Here is a 21,877-nt window from a genome sequence, read left to right as displayed (position 1 = left end):
AGGAGCGCGTGCGGTGCCGTTGCTGCCGAAGACCCCGGCGCTGGGGGAAGCGGGGCCTGGGAGCGGAGTTCCTCTATGGTGGAGCGGGCTGGGGCGTGTGCTGCTTTACCTTTTGAAAGGTTCACGGTTTTGTCGCCTCTAGTAAGCCTAGCGTTCGGGAGGCTGAGGCGGGAGGATCGCCGCGAGTTCAAAGTTAGTCTGGGCTGCGTGGCGAGACCTCCTCTCAAGAAAAAGGAAAAAAACAAAAACAGAAACAAACCCGTTGGAAAGAATGCGAGAGGTGAGATCTTGCATTGCTGAGGAGTTTGGCCTTTGTAAGAGAAGTGCCTGCCCGCTTGGCCTTGAGTAGTTTCACTGATGGGTGCTGGCACTGTATTTCAAGAGTTTAAGAAGGCCGAGTTTGGAGTCTGGGCACCTCCACAAAATGAGGGCTACGCTGAGGACAAGGGCCAGAAGACACTGATGGGCAGCTGAACTGAAAGGTGCCACGGAGATCGGAAGTTTCTGTCCGTGAGGAGGATCTAAGCAGTCAATCCCAGGGTACTCCACCGGAAAACAAAGAAATGCGCCCCTCCGAGACCTTGTTTCTCCTCTCCTCCTTAATGCCCACGTTTTGTCTTTGTCAAGTTCTCCTGTCCATTTCCTTCCTTTTTTCTTTCTTTTTCTTTTTTTTGAGACAGGGTCTCACTATGTAGTTCAGGCTGGCGCCCAGTGCTGTCTCAGATTCACAGCGATCCTCCTGTGTCGGCTTCCAGAGCTCTGGGATTACAGGCGTGTGCCACCTCTTCTGAATCCTTCCCACATTTATGCTTGAAACCAGTGTATCTGTGCTGGTGAGAGTGGGAAGACTAATCTCGGTAGTGGAGGTGAGAGAGACCTCAAGTCTGTCTGTGATGACTGGGTGGGTGACAGTGCCATTCACCAGTAGGCAGTGAAGGGGGTGTTTGGGGGAGCAGAGAAGCAGTTGCTGAACTTTTGGACCGGTCTGGTCTGACCTCTGAACCGAGCGGAGATGGCCAGCATCCTTTTGGATAATCAGAACTAGAGCTCTGCGTACAGAGAGCGAGAGATGGAGATGGTGGATCTCAGCATCTGTTTTTAAAACAGGAACTGGCCGAGGAAGGAAGGAGAGCATCTCTGCTAACTTTGCAAACTCAATTGTCAGTCTGAATCTTTACCTAGTGTTGCTAACTCAGAAAGCCCTGAGGTAGGAAGATTGCAAGTTCAAGCCCAGCCTGGGCAGTGTGTGGACTTAAAACGAAAAAAATCAGAAAAGGCGGGGGATGAAAAGATGCTGTATTCTTACTTCCTGGTGAAGTCTTTGGATCTGCCGCTCCCTCTCTTCAAAACTCACGCCTTACTCTGTGTCATCTGATCACCTCCCTCTCATTTTCCAGGTCCCAGTTCAGTTAGCAACTTTCTCTAGAAGCGTCTCTGTCCTGTTACCTCCCAGCACTGCCGCCTTCCCCGTTCGAGTCACTGTCGCAGCCACCTGGTTATTTCGCAGTCCTTGGCAGTGTTGAGAGCTCATCTGGCATGGTGGCTGCCCATAGTGTGAGTTGAGGGTTCTCAAGGGACGTGTGAATCCCAGGAACCACAGTAATAGCAGTCTTCCACATTGGCCAAGTAAAATAACTCCAGCTAGGAGATCCTGAGCGCTTTTATGTGAGTTAGTTTGGAACCACAGTGAAAATAGAAAGCAGCTTGCATTTCCTAGAAAGTGGGAAATGAGAAAATGAAGACAGCTCCTGTAGAATACTCTTTGAGTAAACTATACAGAGGATTTCCTCCTTATAATGATTTTTATTGTGAGCTTTATTATTTAAAAGAACAGTATATGGGGCTGGGGATTTAGCTCAGTGGTACCACCACCTGCCTCGCAAGGTCCTGAGTTCAATCCCCAGTCTAGAAAACCAAAAAAAAAAAAAAAAAAAAACTACAGTATAGTTTAATGGGTGAGAGCATGGGCTCCTTTGCATCCCAACTTTGGTCAAGTTGCTTAACGTATGTGAGCCTCAGTTTCCCATCTATAAATGAGGATTGGAAATGTCCCTACTTCATAAAGGTCTGTTAAAAATGCAGAGAGTGTTGCCATCTTAGAATACAGATCATGGCACATAGAAAGTAGCTGCTCTGTGCATTATCTCTTATTTTAGACATTGTGAAAGAATGAATCACCCTTTATTTTTGCAGATCACTGCAGCTCAGAGAGGTTACATAACTTGCTCAAGGTCACACAGCTAGTAAGTAACCTCGGCTCATCGTTGTCAAGTTGGGTAATGACGTGAGCCATGTGTGGTGGTCTACACCTGTAATCCGTGCAGTCTGGGACCCTGAGTCAGAAAGATCTCAAGTTCAAGCCCAACCTAGGCAATTTAGTGAGACCCTTTAGCTCAGTGCAGAGGCCCTGTATTCAGTCTCTCACAACTGGTAATACAAGGTGTGCCCCAACACTTGGGCTTATTTTACGATTTTGAAGATTGTTGGTATTAGTAACCTGTTTGTGTGGGTGGGAGATCTGAATGCTGGGAATCTAGTGTGTGAGGGAGAGGAAGAGAAGCAATCCTAGGCAGGCAGGCTGTCTTTCCTCCCCCTTCTGACAAGGTCTCCCTATGTATTTGAGGCTGGCCTTGAACTCATGTTACCCAGGCTCTCTTCAGACAGTGATACTCCTGCCTTAGCCTCCTGAGCTGGATTATAAGTGTGTGCCACCAGGTCTGTCAATCCATGCATTATTTAGATTTCTCCTTTGAGAATGAGGTTGGTGAATTCAAAGAGAATGCAACAGTGTGCTGGAAACAATGAAAGTAGTTCAGGAGGTTTTTCTCAGAAAGGGAATTCTTGAACATGGGGTTTTCATCGTTTTTTGAGGCAAGGCCTCATTCTGTAGTCCTGGCTGGCCTCGAACTTGTGATCAGCTGCCTCAGCTTCCCTTGTGCTGGGATTACAGGCGAGTGCTAGGTTGTAGGTGTGATCCACCAGGTCCACCTCGAATTTGGTCTGCACCCCCACCATCCGGTCCTGTCCGGCAGCTTGTAAGCCCCCATGAGAACAGAACCTGTTCACATTGGAGTCTTTCAGCAGTGAGCCCGAGAGAGAGGAATTGTGCCCTGTTGTGAATGTGTTAAACTGAGGGAAGGACTAAAAGGAGAGGGCAGGGGAGGGACAGGTTGGTGAGAGGTAAGAGGAGAACACAGAAGACTGAGCAGTTACGGAAAGCGTGAAGAGAGGGAGTTGTGAGATGCCTCCAAGTGAGGACTCCACTTTGTTAATCTCCTGTCTTGCCTTGGGACATCTGGTGAGGCACACTTGTGTGTGTCTACCAAGTGTAGATGGTAATGTCGTCCTCGTGTTTCCAACATGCTGAAACCATGCGTCTCACAAGCAGCTTCGTGTGTGTGTTCTCGGGCTCTAACGACCAGAATAAGTATGTCTTTTCATGGAGATTACTGCATTGTTCTCTGTCATTCCTACATATTTCGGTGGGTATCATTGTCTGCACGAAGGTAAACTCATTTATCATTTGAGGCAAGATTAGTGCTATCCATCATGGTCCGAAAGAACCATATTCTGTGACCCAGCAGTGTTCTCACTCAAGTGTGTAAGATGGATACACTAGGACGTAGGAAAGGAAGCATTGCTTCTCTTTTTCCTTCCGGAACCAGGGATGCCCATTTCCACACACCCTGAACCATGTTGGGCAGGGGCACTGTTCCGTCTTGGGTGTTGCCACTCAGACAAAAAGCACCTCTTCTTGTTTGGTTAGTGTTTCCTATTTGTGTGAAACCAAGCTCCTTGAATGTCGAGTGACTGACTGCCCTTATTTTTCTGTGTTCTGCCTGTGAATGGGCTTTTGTTGGAGTTTGGTCTTTTTCTAAAACACTTTATCTCCTTTTATCATATGTTGTAAATATTTTTTCCCGGTTTATTTGATTTCTGGCTTTATGACATTTTATTCCCTAGTCAGAAGTATTTCATTTTTATAAACATTGTTGGCAGACTTTTTCTTGATAAATTCTAAACACTTATTCCCAATTATTCTTCATTGAAATTAGAAGTTTTTCACAGTGACTACGCACTAAAGATTTCTTTAAAGGTAGTTTGAAATCCTTTTTCCACTGCTGTCCTTTTAAAGTAACGTGTGTTTCAGAGCAATGTCTGCAACTCGAGATGCTGACATTCAGTAGATTCTATTTAAAATCTCATTTTTAAAATCTGAGAAGGCATTACTTGATTAGTCGTCAGCTTTAATATTGTCAGACAATGCATGTTTAAAACTGCTTTTTGGAGCCTGTAATCCCAGCAGCACTCAGGAGGCTGAGGCAGGAGCATCACCATGAATTCAAGGCCATCCTGGGCTTTGTAGTGTGTTCCACACCAGCCTGAACTATATAATGAGACCCTGTCTCAAAAAACAAAACAGAAAAACCTCTGCTTCTTGAAGTTTTATTGTTTCACTTGTCTGTTTACTTACTTTTACAGAATTAGAAAGCTGCCTGCAGAAGTTTGAGAAATGGCAGCTAATGGAAGCACCGGCGTCTTCAGCTCTGCATCGTTGGCTGTGGAGTACATAGATTCGCTTCTGCCTGAGAATCCTCTGCAAGAGCCATTTAAAAATGCTTGGAATTCTATGTTAAATAATTACACAAAGTTCCAGATTGCAACGTGGGGATCCCTTATAATTCATGAAGCCATTTATTTCTTGTTGTGTTTACCTGGATTTTTATTTCAATTTATACCTTACATGAAAAAGTACAAAATCCAAAAGGTAAATGTGATGGATTTGAGATAGGATGTTATAATTTGTGTGTTTGACTATTTAAAAGCAAATGTATCTGGGGATTTAGCTCAGTGGTTCCACCACCTGCCTCACAAGTGCAAGGTCCTGTGTTTGATCCCTGGTACAAAAAAAAAGCAAATGTAGCTTTGTTTTGAGAGACTCTTAATCAGTACTATAGAAAAATAAACAATAGACACAAACAAAATTTAAAATATAGAGTATATAAGAGTAAAAAAATTGAGAAATTAACTTTTGTAATATATTTTATTTAATCCGATGAATCCAACTAATAAAAGAAAAAATGTTAATGAGGTTCTTTTATAAGTCATTGAGATTCACTGTGTACTTTTTTTTTTTTTTTGGTACTGGGGATCGAACTCGGGTCCTTGCGCTTGCGAAGCAGGCCACCAAACCGCTCAGCTAAATCCCCGGCCCTCCACTGTGTACTCTATACTAAGTTTAGCCTATCAGAGTATTCAGTAGGTATATGTTGGTACTGTATTGTACAGCATAAGAATTGTTAAATTAGGATTTAAGTAGATACGGTGTTGATGTACTTGGGATTTGTGAATTTTAATTTTAATTTTAATTTTTAAACTAGCCAGATGATTAGGTGGAAAGCTCACTTTATGCTTAGAATGTATGGGGCCATGGGTTCAGTCCCCAGGCACACACACACACACAAGCTAGAAAAGAATTTTGTTTATTGTGGCCTGTAAAATGATTCATAGAAAAATATATGATAGATAAATAGAAGATGAGCTGTTTGATGCCTGGTACCAAAAGTGGGGGGCGGGATTTAGCACAGCGATTCTGCTGCCTGGCTTGTAAGCACAAGATCCTGAGTTCAATTCCCCGGTACCAAAAGGAAAAGATGTGTGATTCAATTGCTGAGTGCTTTAGAAATTCTAAGATAACACCAGGTACAGTGATACATATCTGTAATCCCAGCCAAGGCTGAGGCATGGTGGTCACAGACACCCTGGTGAGTTATCAAGACACTGTTGCAACATAAAAAGAGTTGGAAGGTAGGTCAGTGATAGAGTAGCTGCCTAGCAAAGCCCTGGGTTTAAGCCTTAATACCACCTGGAAAACAAAACAAAGCTAAGAATATTTGAGAATTACATTATTTAACTTATAAAACATTTATTTTTATAATTCCTCCAACCTCCAAAATAGAAGCTGCTGTTGGTGATGAGAGAGTACTAAATAAGGACTTCTGCCTTCAGATAGAATGGATGACTTCCCAGTAGATGCACCAGGCTACCTGCTTGGAGGAAGGAAGTTTTATAGGAATGAAAATCCTCGCAGGATCTATTTCTTTCCTCCCAAGATCATACATTTTGTTGTTGTTGGTACCAGGGATCAAACTCAGGACCTTCACTTGTGAGGCACGTGGTGGCACCACTGAGCTATATCCCTGGCCCTCCCAAGATCATACATTTTAATCTCCAATATTTTCACTTGAAGATACATGTACTAAAAGCATTTCTGAAGAAGGTTGTCCCAGTGAGGGTATTCCTTCATAGGTGAAGTCACACATACTGACATAAAATAACGGCGAACTTTGATGTTGTACTGGGCATGAATTTTTTGTTAACCGTCCTAACTGATGTATGTTCTAAACAATACAGCATATGGGTCTGTTAGTTATAGTTGATTTGACATTGTAATTTCTGTAGCTACATGGGCATCAGATGCTACAGAGGAAATTGTCACCTCAAGGCTGCATGTTCATTTTAGTTCAGTTGATCATCCTTGATCACAGATGATGCTCAGAGTAGAAATATAGAGAGGCAGTGTAATTGTAATGCATCTCGTCTAAGCCCCCACTTTATTGTTCAGGAAACTTGTGAGTGTCATAGGCTAGTTGGTTATTGGCAGTGTGGTTTTAGAGCTGTGGTCTCTGGGTTTTAACTTCAGTATGTTTCCTGTTTTTGCCAGAAAGATGCCTTTATGAATTTTAAAAACCTAGATTTTTAGTCCAATTCTCTTTAACATCTTTTTTTGGTACTGGGAATCAAACTCACTTGCACTTGCAAGGCAGGTGTGACACCACTGAACTAAATTCCCGGCCCTATCATTTTTTTTTTTAAATAAGTACTTTCTCATCTAGGCAGTCTTTTAAATTGACTAATTTAATGTTTTTGATAAGGGCTTGCAAAGCAACTCAATATCTCTCTGAGCTTTTTTGAACATCTACATCGACTTCTCTTTTCTTATTTTAAATTTGAATTTCATCTTCAGGGCACATTTCTGAAGTTCTTTTAGGTTCTTGGAGTTTATAATCAGGCCATTGTATGTGAATAAAGTGTACTTTTTCCTTGGAACAAACACTACCGAAGCATCTCTGAGCCCGCCCAGTACGTCTCCTGTGCCGTGTGTACACGTGCTGACGCTGGGTCACCTGACTGTAGTGCAGTCCGGGGAACACCAGACAGTGCCTGGCTGTTGCGCTTCTTTGAGGTCGTTGTGGCTGGGATTATCTATTAGGTTTTTCACCTGTTTAGGTAAAGTAGTGATACTAGTTTTGAAGAGCCTTAGCTACTGTAATATAAAATTAATATAACAAAATCTGTTACGGACATTAGAGAAGAAGTCAGGAATTTCAGTTTGTACTTCTAGATGTGAGGCTATACTCTTGACAGCAGAAATTAATGTTAAATGTGATTTTTCTCAATAGGATAAACCAGAGTCATATGGAGGCCAATGGAAATGTTTTAAAGTACTTCTTTTTAATCATTTTTGTATCCAGCTGCCTTTGATTTGTGGAACCTATTATTTTACAGAGTTTTTCAGCATTCCTTATGAATGGGAAACAATGCCAAGATGGTATGTAGACAAAAACTCAATTTTGATACTCAGTCATGATTTATTACCCAATTAAATTATACTTGATGTTTACCTTCTTTCTTCATTGGGTTAATGTTTGCTTTGATCTTGAGAAGTAAATAAATAGAAAAGTGGACCATAGCACACACTTTAAAATGTTCCCTTTTTTCTATATTTTAATATATTTCATTGGAAGTGAGTTCCAACATCAGAAGCTTTATGATTATGTAGAAATTTACATGATTATACTAAGAAACATGATAGATTTTAAGTCCAAAGTGAATGAATAATATGAGAGAATAGTTTACGTGGTTTATAAAATTGTCCGTAGTCCATACAGAAATAAATATATATTTATGTATAATCTGAGTGTAAGTACTGTGTTCTTGCTCAGATAATTTAAATTCAGTTTTTTGTACCTGACATAATTGAATACAGATTTACGGCTGCCCCTCCATATGTATACCTTCTGTATTCATGTATTCACCAAACTGTAGATTGAAATATTTTTTTCTTTTATGGAGGGATTGTCCATTTGTGTTTGAGAGGAGCTTACTGTGTATATGCTGGCCTTGAACTAGCTATGAACCCAGTCTGGTCTTGAACTCATAGATAGCTATCTTCCTGCCTCAGCCTCCTGTGTTCTGGAATTGTAGGTGTGTGCCACCATGCCTGGCAGGATGAAAACAATTTTTTTTTTTTTTTGGTATTGGGGATTGAACTCGGGCCTTTATGCTTGTGAGGCAGGTGGCCACTTGAGCTAAATCCCTGGCAAAAACATTTTTAAAAGGAAAAAAAAAATTGTGTCTTTACAGGACATATTTATGTAGCATTTACATTATATTAAGAATTGTAAGTAATAATAGAGGTAATTTAAATATATGGAAGGCTGTGTATAGATTGTAACAAATCTACACCTTATAGAAGGGGCTTGAGTACGTGTGGAGTTTGGTATCACCTGGGAAGTCCTGGACCCAACCCCCTGCAGGTGCCGAGGGGTAATTGTACAATACACTTGGTCTGCATAGTGACTGTTTATCATATAAACTAATTTTTGAGTAATTTTACATTTGTATATAAATTATTTTTTGCCATTTCACAGAAATTATTTTTTGGCCTTATAACTAATAGGAAATGCAGAAATCCCCTTCTCTAGTAGAAAAGGTGTTCATGATAGTGCACATCTATAATTAAATATTACAATTAAATCTCAAAAAATATTTTTAGAAAGGAATAAGATGTAGGTTAGCAGAAGCGCTCTTATGTAGAATCTTCAAAGGCCTGAGTTCAATCTCAGAAGAAAAAAAAAAGGTAGTAGTGGTTTAAGTATTATTAAGTTCTTCGTCAATATTACTTTCTTGGAAATTCTAGATTTTGTTTTATAACTGGTTTGAAAACTGGTCTTTGGCAAAATGAAACAAAGGAAGCAGTGGTTCATCTATTTAACCTTATTTCAGGCTGTATCTCATAGCCATTATCTAGCAGTTTTCACAATTTGATGGTTAATATATGTGCAGTCAAGCTGAGAGTAGGATACTTGATGTAAAATCTTAAGCAGCAATCCTAAATAAAAGTTGTTTCGTGGGCCGGGGATTTAGCTCAGTGGTTCTGGTGCCTGCCTGGCAAGTGCAAGGACCTGAGTTCGATCCCCCCCAAAAAAAAAAAAAAAAAAAATTATTACTCATATTTTTGTCTTAAAGGTATGCGCTTTTGGCAAGATGCTTGGGCTGCTCAGTCATTGAAGATACCTGGCACTATTTCTTGCATAGGCTCTTACACCACAAAAGAATATATAAATATATTCATAAAATTCATCATGAGTTTCAGGTATGTTAGAATTATATTTAATACTTTTTGTGTTAAAGGCAAACTTTCTCCTTGTATTGCCTGAGCATTTTAAAATGATTGTCAGTGATAGAAAGTGGGTATGGTGGGGCACACCTATAATCTCAGTGTTTGGGGAGGCTGAGGCAGGAGAATTCCAAGTTTGTGGAAGCGTGGGCTACATGGTGAAACTGTTCCAAAAGCAGCAACAAAATTTGTCAGTAGTGTTTTTGCTTTTCTTTTGGCATGATTTAAGAGCATAAAAGAAATATAACACAAAACCAATTCTAAAAATTTTCTTCATCATCTAAATTTCATGGTAAATTGAGACGTGGAGGAAAAATATTCCATGAAATAATTGAGATTCGCTCCTGTGGCCAGGTGCTGTATTGGCAGTTTGATAGTGGCTGTCGTAATGTAACATTAAGGTTGTTTAAATGAGAGCCCAAAACAGTTCACTTAATATAATTATTGATTTAGTTTTAACTCATTTTTAAAAAATTAATTTTATTGCTACATCTAAGGTATACAATATAATGCCATTCGTTATCGGAGATTTGCGTCTTGACATAATCCATCTTGGTTCTTATTTTTTCTGCATTCCCCTGCCCTCCCTTCACCTCTTCCTCCCTCCCCTGTTTATAAGGACTTTGTTTCCATTTTTTCCTTTTCTCATATTCCATTCCCCTCGTTTCTTTTCCCCCACCCTCCCACCTCCCCTTCCCCTTTTCCCTTTTCTTCCTATTTCACATCTATTATACCTTTTAGTCCTTATTTACACTTTCATTTTCTCACACTGGAGAAACTGGTATTTATGCATGTGTGCCCTGTTTATTTCACTTGAGTATGGCCCAAATGGATGCAGTTTTAACTCATTTTTATTACAGATCTGACTCCTCCCTAACAACAGCAGTGTTTTTTAAAAAATTAGAACCTCTTTGACGTGGCTTCGTCCCACTGGCTGTGTTGGTGTGTTTTTACTCCTGACCGCTGTAGTCGCCCCTTATCCACAAGGGAGCCAGCCAAGCATCCCAGTTCATATGCGATGCTGTGAAATGTGAGCTGGGAGGGTCAGTACTGACAGGCAGGTCTGTGCAGAGTGGGGCCACGGGCACATGGATGATTTGTGTCTTGGGAGCCATGGTACTGATTTCATTGTACCACTCGGAGTGGTGCGCCATTTCAAACTTAGGAGGTATTTGTTTCTGGAATTTTCCCTGTAATATTTTTGGGCAGTGGTTGACCCTGGGTAAATGAAACTTTGGAAAGTAGAACCATGGATAAGGAGGGATTTTACTGTACATGGTTTGTTGTCAGTCAAACGTCAGTTTCTTGCCAGAACCAATACAAACGCATAAATACAAAATTACATTTCAAGGTCCAGGGATTTAGCTCAGTGGTGCCACCTCCTGCCACACCAAGCACACAAGGTCCTGAGTGCGATCCCTGGTACCAAAAAAAAAAAAAAATTTACATTGCAAGTCAGTTGTTTACTGTCTTTATTTTGAACCATTAAAGATAATTAAGATTTTATGCCCCAAGAACAAAAAGATACTTTTATTGAGAACTATTATGTATATTTGTATAGTCAGATATATTATCACTAATACAGAAAATTGAGCTTTACAAAAAACTACATGCATAAGTAGAATGTGTTCTCCAGAAAAGCAAAATCAATAGTGTATATATTGGTGGTGGTGGTGATGCATTTAAGGAATTAACTCACAGGATTGCTGGGGTTGCAAGTCTGAAATCTGTAGGGCAGCCTGTAGGTTGGGAACTTGGTACGAATGGGTATTGTGGTGTTGGGTCCCTATTCTGCATAGGAACAAGTCAGAAGTTCAGACACGGTTTCTATGTTACAGTCTTGAGGATTCCTTCTGCCTCAGGAAACCCGAGTCTCTTCTTTTAAGTCCTTCAGCTGACTGGATGAAGCCCACTGTCTTCATGGAAAATAACTTTCCAACATCAGGGACTACTACTAATTGAAACATCAGCCACATCTAAGACATAACCTTCATAGCAACTGGTGTTCAGCCACACGGTTGAGTGTTATATGTAGCCTGGCTAAGTTGATGCATACAATGAACTATTACAGTATATTAAGAAATTTTAAGGAATTCTTCCTCTGTTTGTGCTAGGCTCCATTTGGAATGGAAGCGGAATATGCACATCCTTTGGAAACTCTGATCCTTGGGGCTGGATTTTTCATTGGAATCTTGCTTTTGTGCGATCACGTAGTTCTTCTTTGGGCTTGGGTGACCTTGCGTTTGGTAACAACTATCGATGTCCACAGGTAAGTTACAGTTTCTGTTCACATATGAGATGGTTATAAGATTATCTATTTCTGAGTAGACTAATAGAAGTTAATCTTGTGTTACTGTTTTTTAAAAGAATACAATCATTTGATAAAATTTCCAATAATAGAAATATTTTTGTATTCCAGTCCGTGCTGTTACCATTTTTACAGCAGAAATGTACTATGTAGGCAAATTAAGTAACCGAACCAGTAATTTATTTATCTTGTATTAAACGTGAATCTTAACTTGTATTTTGGCAGGGCTGGGAATCAAATTCAGGGTTTTGTACATGGTAGGCAAGTGCTGTTCCACTGAGCTACATCCCCAAGTTAAATCTCACTCTTGGTTTGAAAATATATTGACGCTTTCAGCTCTCATTGAGTAAGACCCTTTCCAATCATCTCTGTCTGACCCCTAATGAAAGTATTTTCTTGTAGTACAGACATACTTCAAAGACTTCCTTTCTGTTCATTCAGATGTTTTGAATTAAATTATTTGTTAAATACCTTTCTACATGCTTAATAACTTCACATCATTTTAAAATTACATGTTCCAAGTTTGACTTGGAACTTAACTACAGCTAGAAATGCAGAATATCAAATTTTCTATATCTGATTAGAAATAAAGGAAGATACTTTAAATATGACCCTTTGGAGTCCTTATGTTTTCCCAGCTATTGAAAAGGATACTGGTATTTTAATTAGTTATGGTATAGTTAGTGCCAAATGTCATTGCCTCAAACAGTAACAGAAGGTGCTACACAATGATTCTTGGGCTCAGCTTTTCTTAAAAGAAATAATTAAAGGGGCTGGGGATTTAGCTCAGTGGTTCGGTGGCCTGCCTTGCCTTGCAAGCGCAAGGACCCGAGTTCAATCCCCGGTACCAAAAAAAAAAAAAAAAAATTAAATACTTGATGTTAAATTGATGTAACTTTTCCAAAAAACATAAGTAGTATTAGAAACATTATTTACATCTATTACAGATTATGATGGAAAAGCTCCAAATGAAAGTAATTCTTAAAAGTGAATGTCTGAAAATTCGTTGCTATAACTTTGCTCATCTCCTGATGTATAATTTCCATGGATTTTAAAAATTTCCTTCCTTAAAGTGGTTTCTAAAATGCTTTTTAAAAAGTATTAAAAAGTTTAAAAAAAAACTTTTCAAAGTTTTTGCTTTTTGTAAACATGTCTGAAGTGAAATAATTTAGACAGAGTGGAATAGGCTATTCATGTCGACTCTGATATGTTTGTTTTGTTAATAATCTCATCTCTTTTTTTATTTCAGTGGCTATGATATTCCTATCAACCCTTTAAATTTCATCCCTTTCTATTCTGGTTCCCGGCATCACGATTTCCATCACATGAACTTCGTTGGAAATTATGCTTCGACATTTACATGGTGGGACAGGCTTTTTGGAACAGACTCTCAGTATAATGCGTATATTGAAAAGATGAAGAAGATTCAGAAAAAAACTGAGTAATCCTCTCTCAGACCTTCCTGAAGACCTACATTTTCCTGAATCGAAAGTAGTAGCTAACATTGCTTCCAGGGAGCAGAAATACACGTCTTGGCTGCTGAGTGATAAAAAGAACATTAACAACCTTTAATTATCTTCCTAGTGGGAACTTTTTCTACTTTACATACAAGGTCTGTGTATGTATAAATACATAAATGTGTATGTAAGTACAGTTTTTGTAAGGTTAGCCATGTTGCTAACCTGAAGGTTTTCAATAATGAAAGTATTATTTGTCTTTTCCCCCAGTGCTGTCCGAGACCTGAGGTTGACAGTGTCTTTAAGTCTTAGATACATATTGGTCATTCTTCATAATGGTGTTGGCCTTACCTTTGAAACATTTTTTAGAATCCACCTAAAATGTAACATGACTGGAACTGCAGGAGCAGCCAATTCCAAGAACCTGGCTGGAGCTGAGCAGTTTAGGGCGATGTTTTTAGGGAGTTATTTTTATTGCAGTACACTGTTGGTGTCTATAAATTAAAACATTGCTGATTTGATGTAGGTGGAATATTTCAGAAGGTTTTTCAAATTACTTAAATTCGTTAAAAATTCAATTTTATTTCTGCTATTTTTCCCATTCGTTTTTGTATAGTTAGTTTTCTTTATATTTAAACCTGTACCTTGAAACTTTGTGAACTGACTTGCTGTATTTGCACTTGGAGCTATTGAAATAAATGTGATTTTTGCCTGCCTTTTCTGGCTTCCAGTTTTGAGTATTCGCTGTCACCTTTTATTGTATAAGGAATTCACCAGCTGGGTGTGATGGGCATAGTGGTATACACCTGTAATCCCAGCGCCTGCTAAACTGCTGCCTGCTGGTTTTGCTTCCATGGGGGTTTATCAGGCTGGTCTGTTGTGGAAAATTCCACTGACTCAGTAAAATGGCAGATACAGAAGCAGTTCGTTGCTGTGCTTAAAAATTTTTTTCCCACAGATGAGACAATAAAGTTGAACTTTTTAGAACTGATAGAATCTCAGCATTCTGAATTCTCCAGTACCAAATCAAATACTGTAATTCTTAGTAGATAGTGGTGTTTGTTTTTTTTTAAACTGGTGGCACACTCCTGTAATCCCAGCTACTCGGGAGAGATGCTGAAACAGGAAGACTGCAAGCTAGAGCCCAGCTTGAACGAGGTAGCAAGGTCCTGTGTAAATGTCAATAGACATTTTTAAAAAGCTGTGATGTAGCTTAATGCAAAGACCACAAAAAAAAAAAAAGACCAGTCATTTTCTGAGAACTTTTTTCCTGTTACACTATGAGCTACCAAAATATTCTCCATTGTAACCAAATCCTTTTTTTTTTTTTTTTTTTTGGTACCAGGGATTGAACGCAGGTCTTTGTGCTTGCAAGGCAGGCCACTGAACCGCTGAGCTAAATCCCCGGCCCTGATTGGGCTTTTACTGAAACTCAAGACTGAGTTAAAACTGAAATGCCAGTCATAACTCAAGTTGTATGTCAGGCTGGTTGTTACTTTATAACATTCCTAGTTCATACCTGCCCCCCTTGCTGCTGCATGTGTGTGTAAAAGTGACAGCGTCTATTTCTCAAAACAGCACTTTTGGGGCTGCACTTAATGCTGTTTAATTATGATACCTATAAGAATGCTTTCCACCTAGCGCTCACGAGGCTGGGGGTAGGATTGTAAGCTTGAGGCAGCTTGGATGTGTAGTGAGTTCAAGGCAGCCTGGACTATATGGCAAGACCCTGTCAAGAAAATTTGTTTTCTTTCCTTAATACACATGCACAGACGTGAATTAACAATAACAGACGATTCCCCTTCCAGCCTGTAGGGGGAGTGACCTCTTCTGATGCTTAACATTTTTAAGCAATTCAGTACACTTAGATTTCACGTGTGGTGCTAGAGATGGAACACAGGACCTTGTGCATGCTAGGCACATGCTTTTAACTGAGCTGCACTTCCCACCCGCTCTTTGTAGCCAAATTAACATTTCCAGAGCACTGACTATGCCCTGATTCGTGTGGGCTTTTGATTCACATTCTCATTAAATTTCAGCGATAGGTGTCATTTCTTCCTGATAGATGAGAGAATTGTCTGAGAGGTTAGGGTCCTGGGGCTGACTGTGCTTTGTATCTATGACATTCACTGCTACAGAGCTGCACTGTGAAACTCCAATAGTTAGCAAGTCTCAGTCCACATCCCTGCCTTTCTACCAAGGTCTTCCTCCTACTTCAGACTAGAGAACAGTCCACTCCCCACCCTCAGCTTGGTGACACCACTCCCAAATTGCACCATTTTGCATTGCTGCCTCTCTGCCCAGAGATTTCTCTCCAAGACTTCGCACTTTCAGTCTTCTGTTCCTTTGCTCATGCTTAACTCTCAGCAGAGGCATTTATTAACATGGTCAAAGGCACCTGGGTGGTGAGTGGCAAAACCTCTATTCTGAATGTGTGAAAGTGCTTGTGAAACCATTTTAGGTGAGTAGGCAGCAAATCAGTCTAAATGAGTTTTGTATGAGGTGTGGTTTAAAATATTAAAACCTCTATTCTGAATGTGTGAAAGTGCTTGTGAAACCATTTTAGGTGAGTAGGCAGCAAATCAGTCTAAATGAGTTTTGTATGAGGTGTGGTATTTAAAATATATATATATATATTTTTTTTTACAGTAGAAGATGCATTTCCATTCACCCCCTTCAAAACATTCCCTCATGCTTTGAACACACAGCCCGTCAATCTTGCCACTTTTAAGCAGTTTTGGAATTCCATTCCTGTGTCCTTAGTTGTGCTACCATCGCTGCTTTGATGTCCTGAAGCAATTCAAAACATTCGTCTTTTGTGGGCCTTTTGACTTTGAGAAAGAGCCAGAAGTCCAGTGCTGCCAGATCCAGTAAATCGGGAGCATGGGTTGCTCCACAGTGCACCAGCTGCCTTTGTGTTGGGTGGCTCTTGGCAGCATTCACCATATTCTTTTTATCACATCTCATAAGAAGTTCATGAAACAGGACTTCAAGACTGCTTCACAGAGTGCCAAGAATACTGGGAAAAGTGTGTCTGAACTAAGGGGGAGTACTTTGAGGAAGGTTAATGGCAATGTGTCTTTTAATTGTAATTTTCCAAGTTGAAACATCATTTGTCAGGCCTGGGGAATTTAGCTCAGTGATTCTGCTGCTTGCCGTGCAAGCGCAAGGTCCGTCCGGAGTTTGATCCCTGGTACCAAAAAACAAAACAAAACAAACAAAAAAACCATATGTTTTGATTACACATTATAAGTTTTTTCTGTGGATTGAGTTCAATTTCTTCAGAGAGGAATCTTTAAACCTCTGGAACAGAAAATGCTCAGAAGCCATTACTGTAGGCATCAAATGTGAGAAGGAGGCGAGGACCAACAGCCCTGTGTGCCCTGTCAGAGCCCCTGTGTTTTGATCACAGGCTCTCCTCACCCAAGTGCTCCTCTACCTGGAGAGTCCTGAAACTTCAATTTCTCTGCAAAATAAACGAGTGCTTCATGAGTGGTGGCTGTATGGAGCTGGAGAAGGGATCTGTGGCTTAAATGTTTTATAATGGGAGTGTTGAATACAGTGGGCTCTTGACCTAAGAACTGAAGGGCTAGTTCTAACTCAAGTTGGTCAATTGCCTTCAAAGTCTCTCCTGTATAATTTTAGGCCACACTTTCTTCATGTCCTTAGAGAGACACCCCAGGATTTGTCAGTTAATCCCACACAGGAAAAGATGTAATGTTCCTTCCAGAACTCTTTATGGGTGCCGGGGATTTGGCTTAGTGGCTCTGCTTACTGCCATGCAAGTGCAACGGCCCGAGTTCGATCCCCAGTATCAAGAAAATACCCACAAAAACAAACACAAAAAAACAACTCTTTAAGGGTTAGACCTGTACCTGAGACCATCTGGAAGCACAAGTTGCTGGCATTTGGGTCGTAACTCAAGTCTTTTGTTCATAAGTTAAAAGTAAAATTCCAGTTATAACCCAAGTTTTTCATATGTCAGGCTGGTCATAACTTGAAGGTCCCACTGTAGATCAAAAAGTTGGGTTTTAGTATTTTTACAATACTGTAGTAAGTAATCTTCAATGACATACACCAGGCAAACACACAAGAAAAACACAGCTGATGAGTGAGTACATCCAATGTCATCACTGATCAAGAGCTTGACTATTTCTTGTACCAATTTTCTATGCTTGACCAGAAATATAGTTAAGAGCCTTTACCTGCCCAAAAAACTGCATCCTAATCATCTTGACCAATGAAAGCTACTAAATGAAAAGGCAAACCATATTCATGGACAAAATGACCTAACACCACTACCTCCCCAATTTATCCACAGATTCATGCAATCCCTAGCAAAATCCCAGCTGCTTTTTTCTGGATATTGTCAAGTTGGTCGTAAAATGTATACAGAAATACAGGTGATCCAGAATAGTTATAATAATCTTGAAGAACACAGTTGAAAGATTTGCATTTCTGAGTTTTAAACTAAAACAAAATTAGCTTATCAATACAATGTTATATAAGGATATATAGATAAATGGAATAGGATTGGGACTCAAATTTAAATCAGTTGATGGTCAATTGATTTTGATAAGGGTATCAAAACAATTCCACAAACAATGGCCTTTTCAATAAATGATGCTAGGACATGCAAATATCCTCATACAGAAGGGTAGTATTACACCTCTATCTTTAACCATATACAAAAATTAACTCAAAATAGATTATAGTACTAAATGTTAAATCCTTAGAAGAAAATTTAGGAATGTGCATTGGGTTGGGCTATGATTCTCACTAGTTAAAAAATCCCAGGCAACAAAATAAAATAATTGACAAATTAGACTCCATCAGGACTAAAAAAATTTGGTGTTGTAAATGATAGTATCAAGGAAATGAAGACATTTGAATATGACAGGGGAGAGAGAGCAGGGGTGGCGAGAGGGAGAGAAAAGGAAGGGAAAATATGAATGGGAGAAATAATTTTGCATATTTTCTATATGATGAAAATCTTGTATCCATAATATGCAAAGAATTCAAACTTAGTAATTAAAAACACAACAAATTGCTCAATTTAAAATGGGGCAAAAGATATGAATTGATACTTTTCCAAAGAAGATTAGTGTAAAAAGATGCTCGATATAATTTCTCAGAAAAATAGAAGTTTAAACCACAGTGAAATTGCTTCACTTTCATGAAGACGGCCACAATAAAAAGACAGACAATAACAGATATTGGAAAGGACTTGGAGAAATTGGCAACCTTCAAATATGTCTGTGAGAATGTCAAATGCTATAGCCGCTTTGAAAAAAGTTTGGTAGTTGCTCACAATATTAAACACAGAGTTACTATATACTCAGCAATTCCATCCCTGGATATATACCAGAGAGAAATGAAAATTAAATGTGAACACAGAGCTCGTATATGAATGTGCACAGCAGCATTATTCATAGCCAAAAAGAGGAAACAACCCAAATGTCTGCCAACTGAAAGGATAATCAGGTATAAAATGCCCATACAATGGAAGATTTTTCATGCCTAGAAACAAATTCAACACTGATTCATACCTTGAATACATTATGCTATGTGAAAGAAGGCAGTCACAAAAGACCACATGTATTATTTTATTTACATGAAATGGTTCAAAGAGTCAGATTAATAGAGACAATAAATGGATTAGTGGTTGCTTAGGGTTAGAGTGAGGGATTGAGTTGGGGAGAAATAGAAACTGCCTCCTAATGGATGTGAAGTTTTTGTTGGGGAGATGAAAATGCTCCAAAATTAGATTGTGGTGATGGCACAACCTTGTGAAATTACTAAAAGACCTTGGAATTTATAAGTAAAGGGTAAATTGTATGGTGTGTGAATTGTATCTCACTAAAACTTTTTTTGTACATTAGTTAACAGAACATAGTTTGCAAGGGTGCTACAAAAATGTACCACAACCTGGGTGGCTTACACAAGAATCGTGATTCTGGAGGTTGAGCTCCTCCTGAGGTCTGTGAGGAGAAATCTGTTCTGTAGTTCTTTCTTTGCTTCTAGGAGTTAGCTGGCAATTGCTTGACATTTCTTGGCATCGCTCCAATCTCTGGCTTCATTTTCACATGGTGACGGTGGTGTGTGTGTGTGTTTCTTTGGGTCTAAATGTCCCCTTTATAAGAACACCAGTCGAATGTTATTGGAGTGTGGCCCACCCTAAAGATTTTATCTTACGTAGAACATTTGCAAAATCCTCCCTCCAACAAGCCCATCTCCACATGTAGAGGGGGCTAGGGCTTCAGCATCTTTTGGGGAGACACAATTCAGCCCATAACAAATAATAGGGTCATGATTTCCTTAGTTCTGAATACAAGATTAGGGGTGTTAGAACAGTGCTTACTTAAAACTGACTCCCCACATTCACTTTTTAGTATATGTGCTGCTGAAGTGAGCACGGGACACTTAATTTTTTTTTGGTACCGGGGATCAAACTCCAGCCCTTGTGCTTGTAAGTCAGGCGGCAGAACCACTGAGCCAAAACCCCGGCCCTCCACATTCACTTTTTAAGATCGTAAAACAGAGGGCAGCTGTTTCTGCGCCTCTTCTTTGGTTGAACACTCGCCTGGAAATAAGTGTGATTTTTCCAGGATTGGTGAAGACATTTCCTAATGCTTTTGTACCCTCAGTGATTTTAGAAGCCATTTCATTTAGTCTTCTACCCAAAGTTTGAGTCTCTTTTCTAACATAGAACTGGAAGAAGGCGGCATGCTGAGACCACCACCCAGCGGAGCTGTGCTTGCCCACAGGTGACAATATTTTGCCTGAAGGTGAGGTGTAGGTCCCAGGAAATGGTGCAAGAGCTGTAGATCTTGGTTTGGGGTCAGACTCTGCCTTTTACTGGGTGGACTGGTTGTGTGGCCTTAGACAGGTTTTTCTTTTGGGCGGGGTTCTTTCTTTCTTTCTTTTTTCTCTCATTGAGTTTATTGGTACATTTTAGGTATACAGTACACTTACAGTCATCATTGGGATCTTGTACCTTTACATGACAGGTCTTGGTTCTCATTTTTTTCCCTCACCCCTGCCCTCCCTTCACCCCGTCCTCTCCTCCCTATTTACAAAAACTTTTTTTTCCATTTTTTCATTTTCTCATATTTTTCTTTTCCCTTTTTTCCTTTCCCCTACACCTTTAGCCCTTTTCCTCCTATTTCATATCATCAATTATACCATTTAAATCTTATTTACACTTTTAGTTATTCACACCAGAGAAACTATTCGGTATTTACCCATGTGTGACTTATTTATTTCACGTATGACCTCAATATGCATCCATTTTCCTATGAAGGACTCTAATTTCTCATTCTTTAAGGAGAGGTTTTTCAACTGGATCTGTTTCTTAGTATGTCAGATGAAAGTAGTACTGCTTACCTTTCATGATTTAAATAACTAAACACAGTTAACTCTATATATAGTAAACTCAGCCGAGTGCCCAAGTCAAAACAGAACACCAAAAGAAAAAAAAAAATCCCAAAACAAAAAACAACTGAGGTTTAAGTTTATAAATTACTTAAATGGCATTTTTCAAATGATCTGCCATTACAATGTATCTCCAAGAAAATGGAAAATTTGAGAACGACAGGAGACGTTTTTCATTGTGTGCTATTATTTTCCATAGACATAGCAATTGATGAACATATCACTGGAAATATACGCCTTTACAATCTGTACATAAAACATAACGGGCAGACATATTCAACACAAAGTAATTTTCTTTCTTTCTTTCTTTCTTTCTTTCTTTCTTTCTTTCTTTCTGTACTGGGGATTGAACTCAGGACCTTTCGCTTGTGAGGCAGGCTGAGGCACCACTGAGTTAAATCCCTGGCCCTAAAGTAATTTTCAATAACTACCAAATACTCATTTAAATTTAAGGTATCTATAAGTTTCAGAGCGTATAATTTAAGCTTCGTTAAGAACGAAAATGTATCCAATTTGTTTTTAATTTGATTGGAAAATTTACATTAAGACGATGTCATGATTTTATCAGTTTTATCTTAATCCAAAGGAATCATGACTTGCAGCATTTGTTCTGTTTCTTTCTCCCCTCTCCCCTCTCCTTTCTCCCCTCTCTTTCTGTGACATCTTTCATAACATCTCCAAGATGGAAGTGATTTTGCTGCTGAATTGAAGGAGTAAAGGAACTGTAGCCCTGCAGGTGGCTATTCCCCCAGGTAAGTTAGTTTACCCAAATGAACTACTCAAAACTTCTACTTCCGTTTATTTTTCGACTTTAGTCAAGGACGTGCCCTAGCCACCCCCTGATGCTGCACAGAGCTCGCGCAGCGGGAAGGGTTCCCGGGAGGAGGCCGTGACGACGGAGTCGCTCTCGCAGGCGTTGATCCGGCCAGAAGGGGGCAGTGCTGTGAGACGTCTCTAGGAAGGCGCGTCCGAGGCTCTGCAGCTTTGGGGAGAGGCGAAGAGGCTCAGACGCGGAATTTGGCAGAGATTAACACCTACTCTGAACGAAGGGTGTTAGGAGAAAGGATAAAGAGACCCTTCCAGAAATGAGAAGCCGGTTAGAACTAGGCAAGCAGCTAATGAGGGCCGGGATTTAGCTCAGCGGTGCCTCGCAAGCTCAAGGTCCGAGAGTTAGATCTCTATATATAGTTTTAGATATCTCTATATAGTTATATA

The 21,877-nt window shown here is 39.7% G+C and overlaps 1 protein-coding gene across 2 annotated transcripts in view; it reads left to right on the top strand.

Moving 5' to 3' along the window:
• The window catches only part of Msmo1 (methylsterol monooxygenase 1), a 13,746-nt gene extending 188 nt beyond the window's left edge, over window positions 1-13,558 (top strand). Inside the window, exons 2-7 of one of the 2 annotated variants that reach the window (XM_010629862.3) lie at window positions 143-280; window positions 4,483-4,768; window positions 7,464-7,612; window positions 9,313-9,439; window positions 11,578-11,732; window positions 13,021-13,558. In XM_010629862.3, coding sequence (XP_010628164.1) covers window positions 4,514-4,768; window positions 7,464-7,612; window positions 9,313-9,439; window positions 11,578-11,732; window positions 13,021-13,216 — 882 coding nt within the window. In that variant the 5' untranslated portion in view covers window positions 143-280; window positions 4,483-4,513 and the 3' untranslated portion in view covers window positions 13,217-13,558. The remainder of the gene's footprint in view (window positions 1-142; window positions 281-4,482; window positions 4,769-7,463; window positions 7,613-9,312; window positions 9,440-11,577; window positions 11,733-13,020) is intronic. The other variant, XM_010629861.3, reaches the window with a different exon arrangement.
• The last annotated feature ends 8,319 nt before the right edge of the window (window positions 13,559-21,877 follow it).

This window comes from Fukomys damarensis, unplaced genomic scaffold (assembly GCF_012274545.1).
Source record: "Fukomys damarensis isolate Sample0158 unplaced genomic scaffold, DMR_v1.0_HiC HiC_scaffold_18, whole genome shotgun sequence".
Lineage (NCBI taxonomy): Eukaryota > Metazoa > Chordata > Mammalia > Rodentia > Bathyergidae > Fukomys > Fukomys damarensis.
This window is presented reverse-complemented; position numbering and strand designations above follow the sequence as displayed.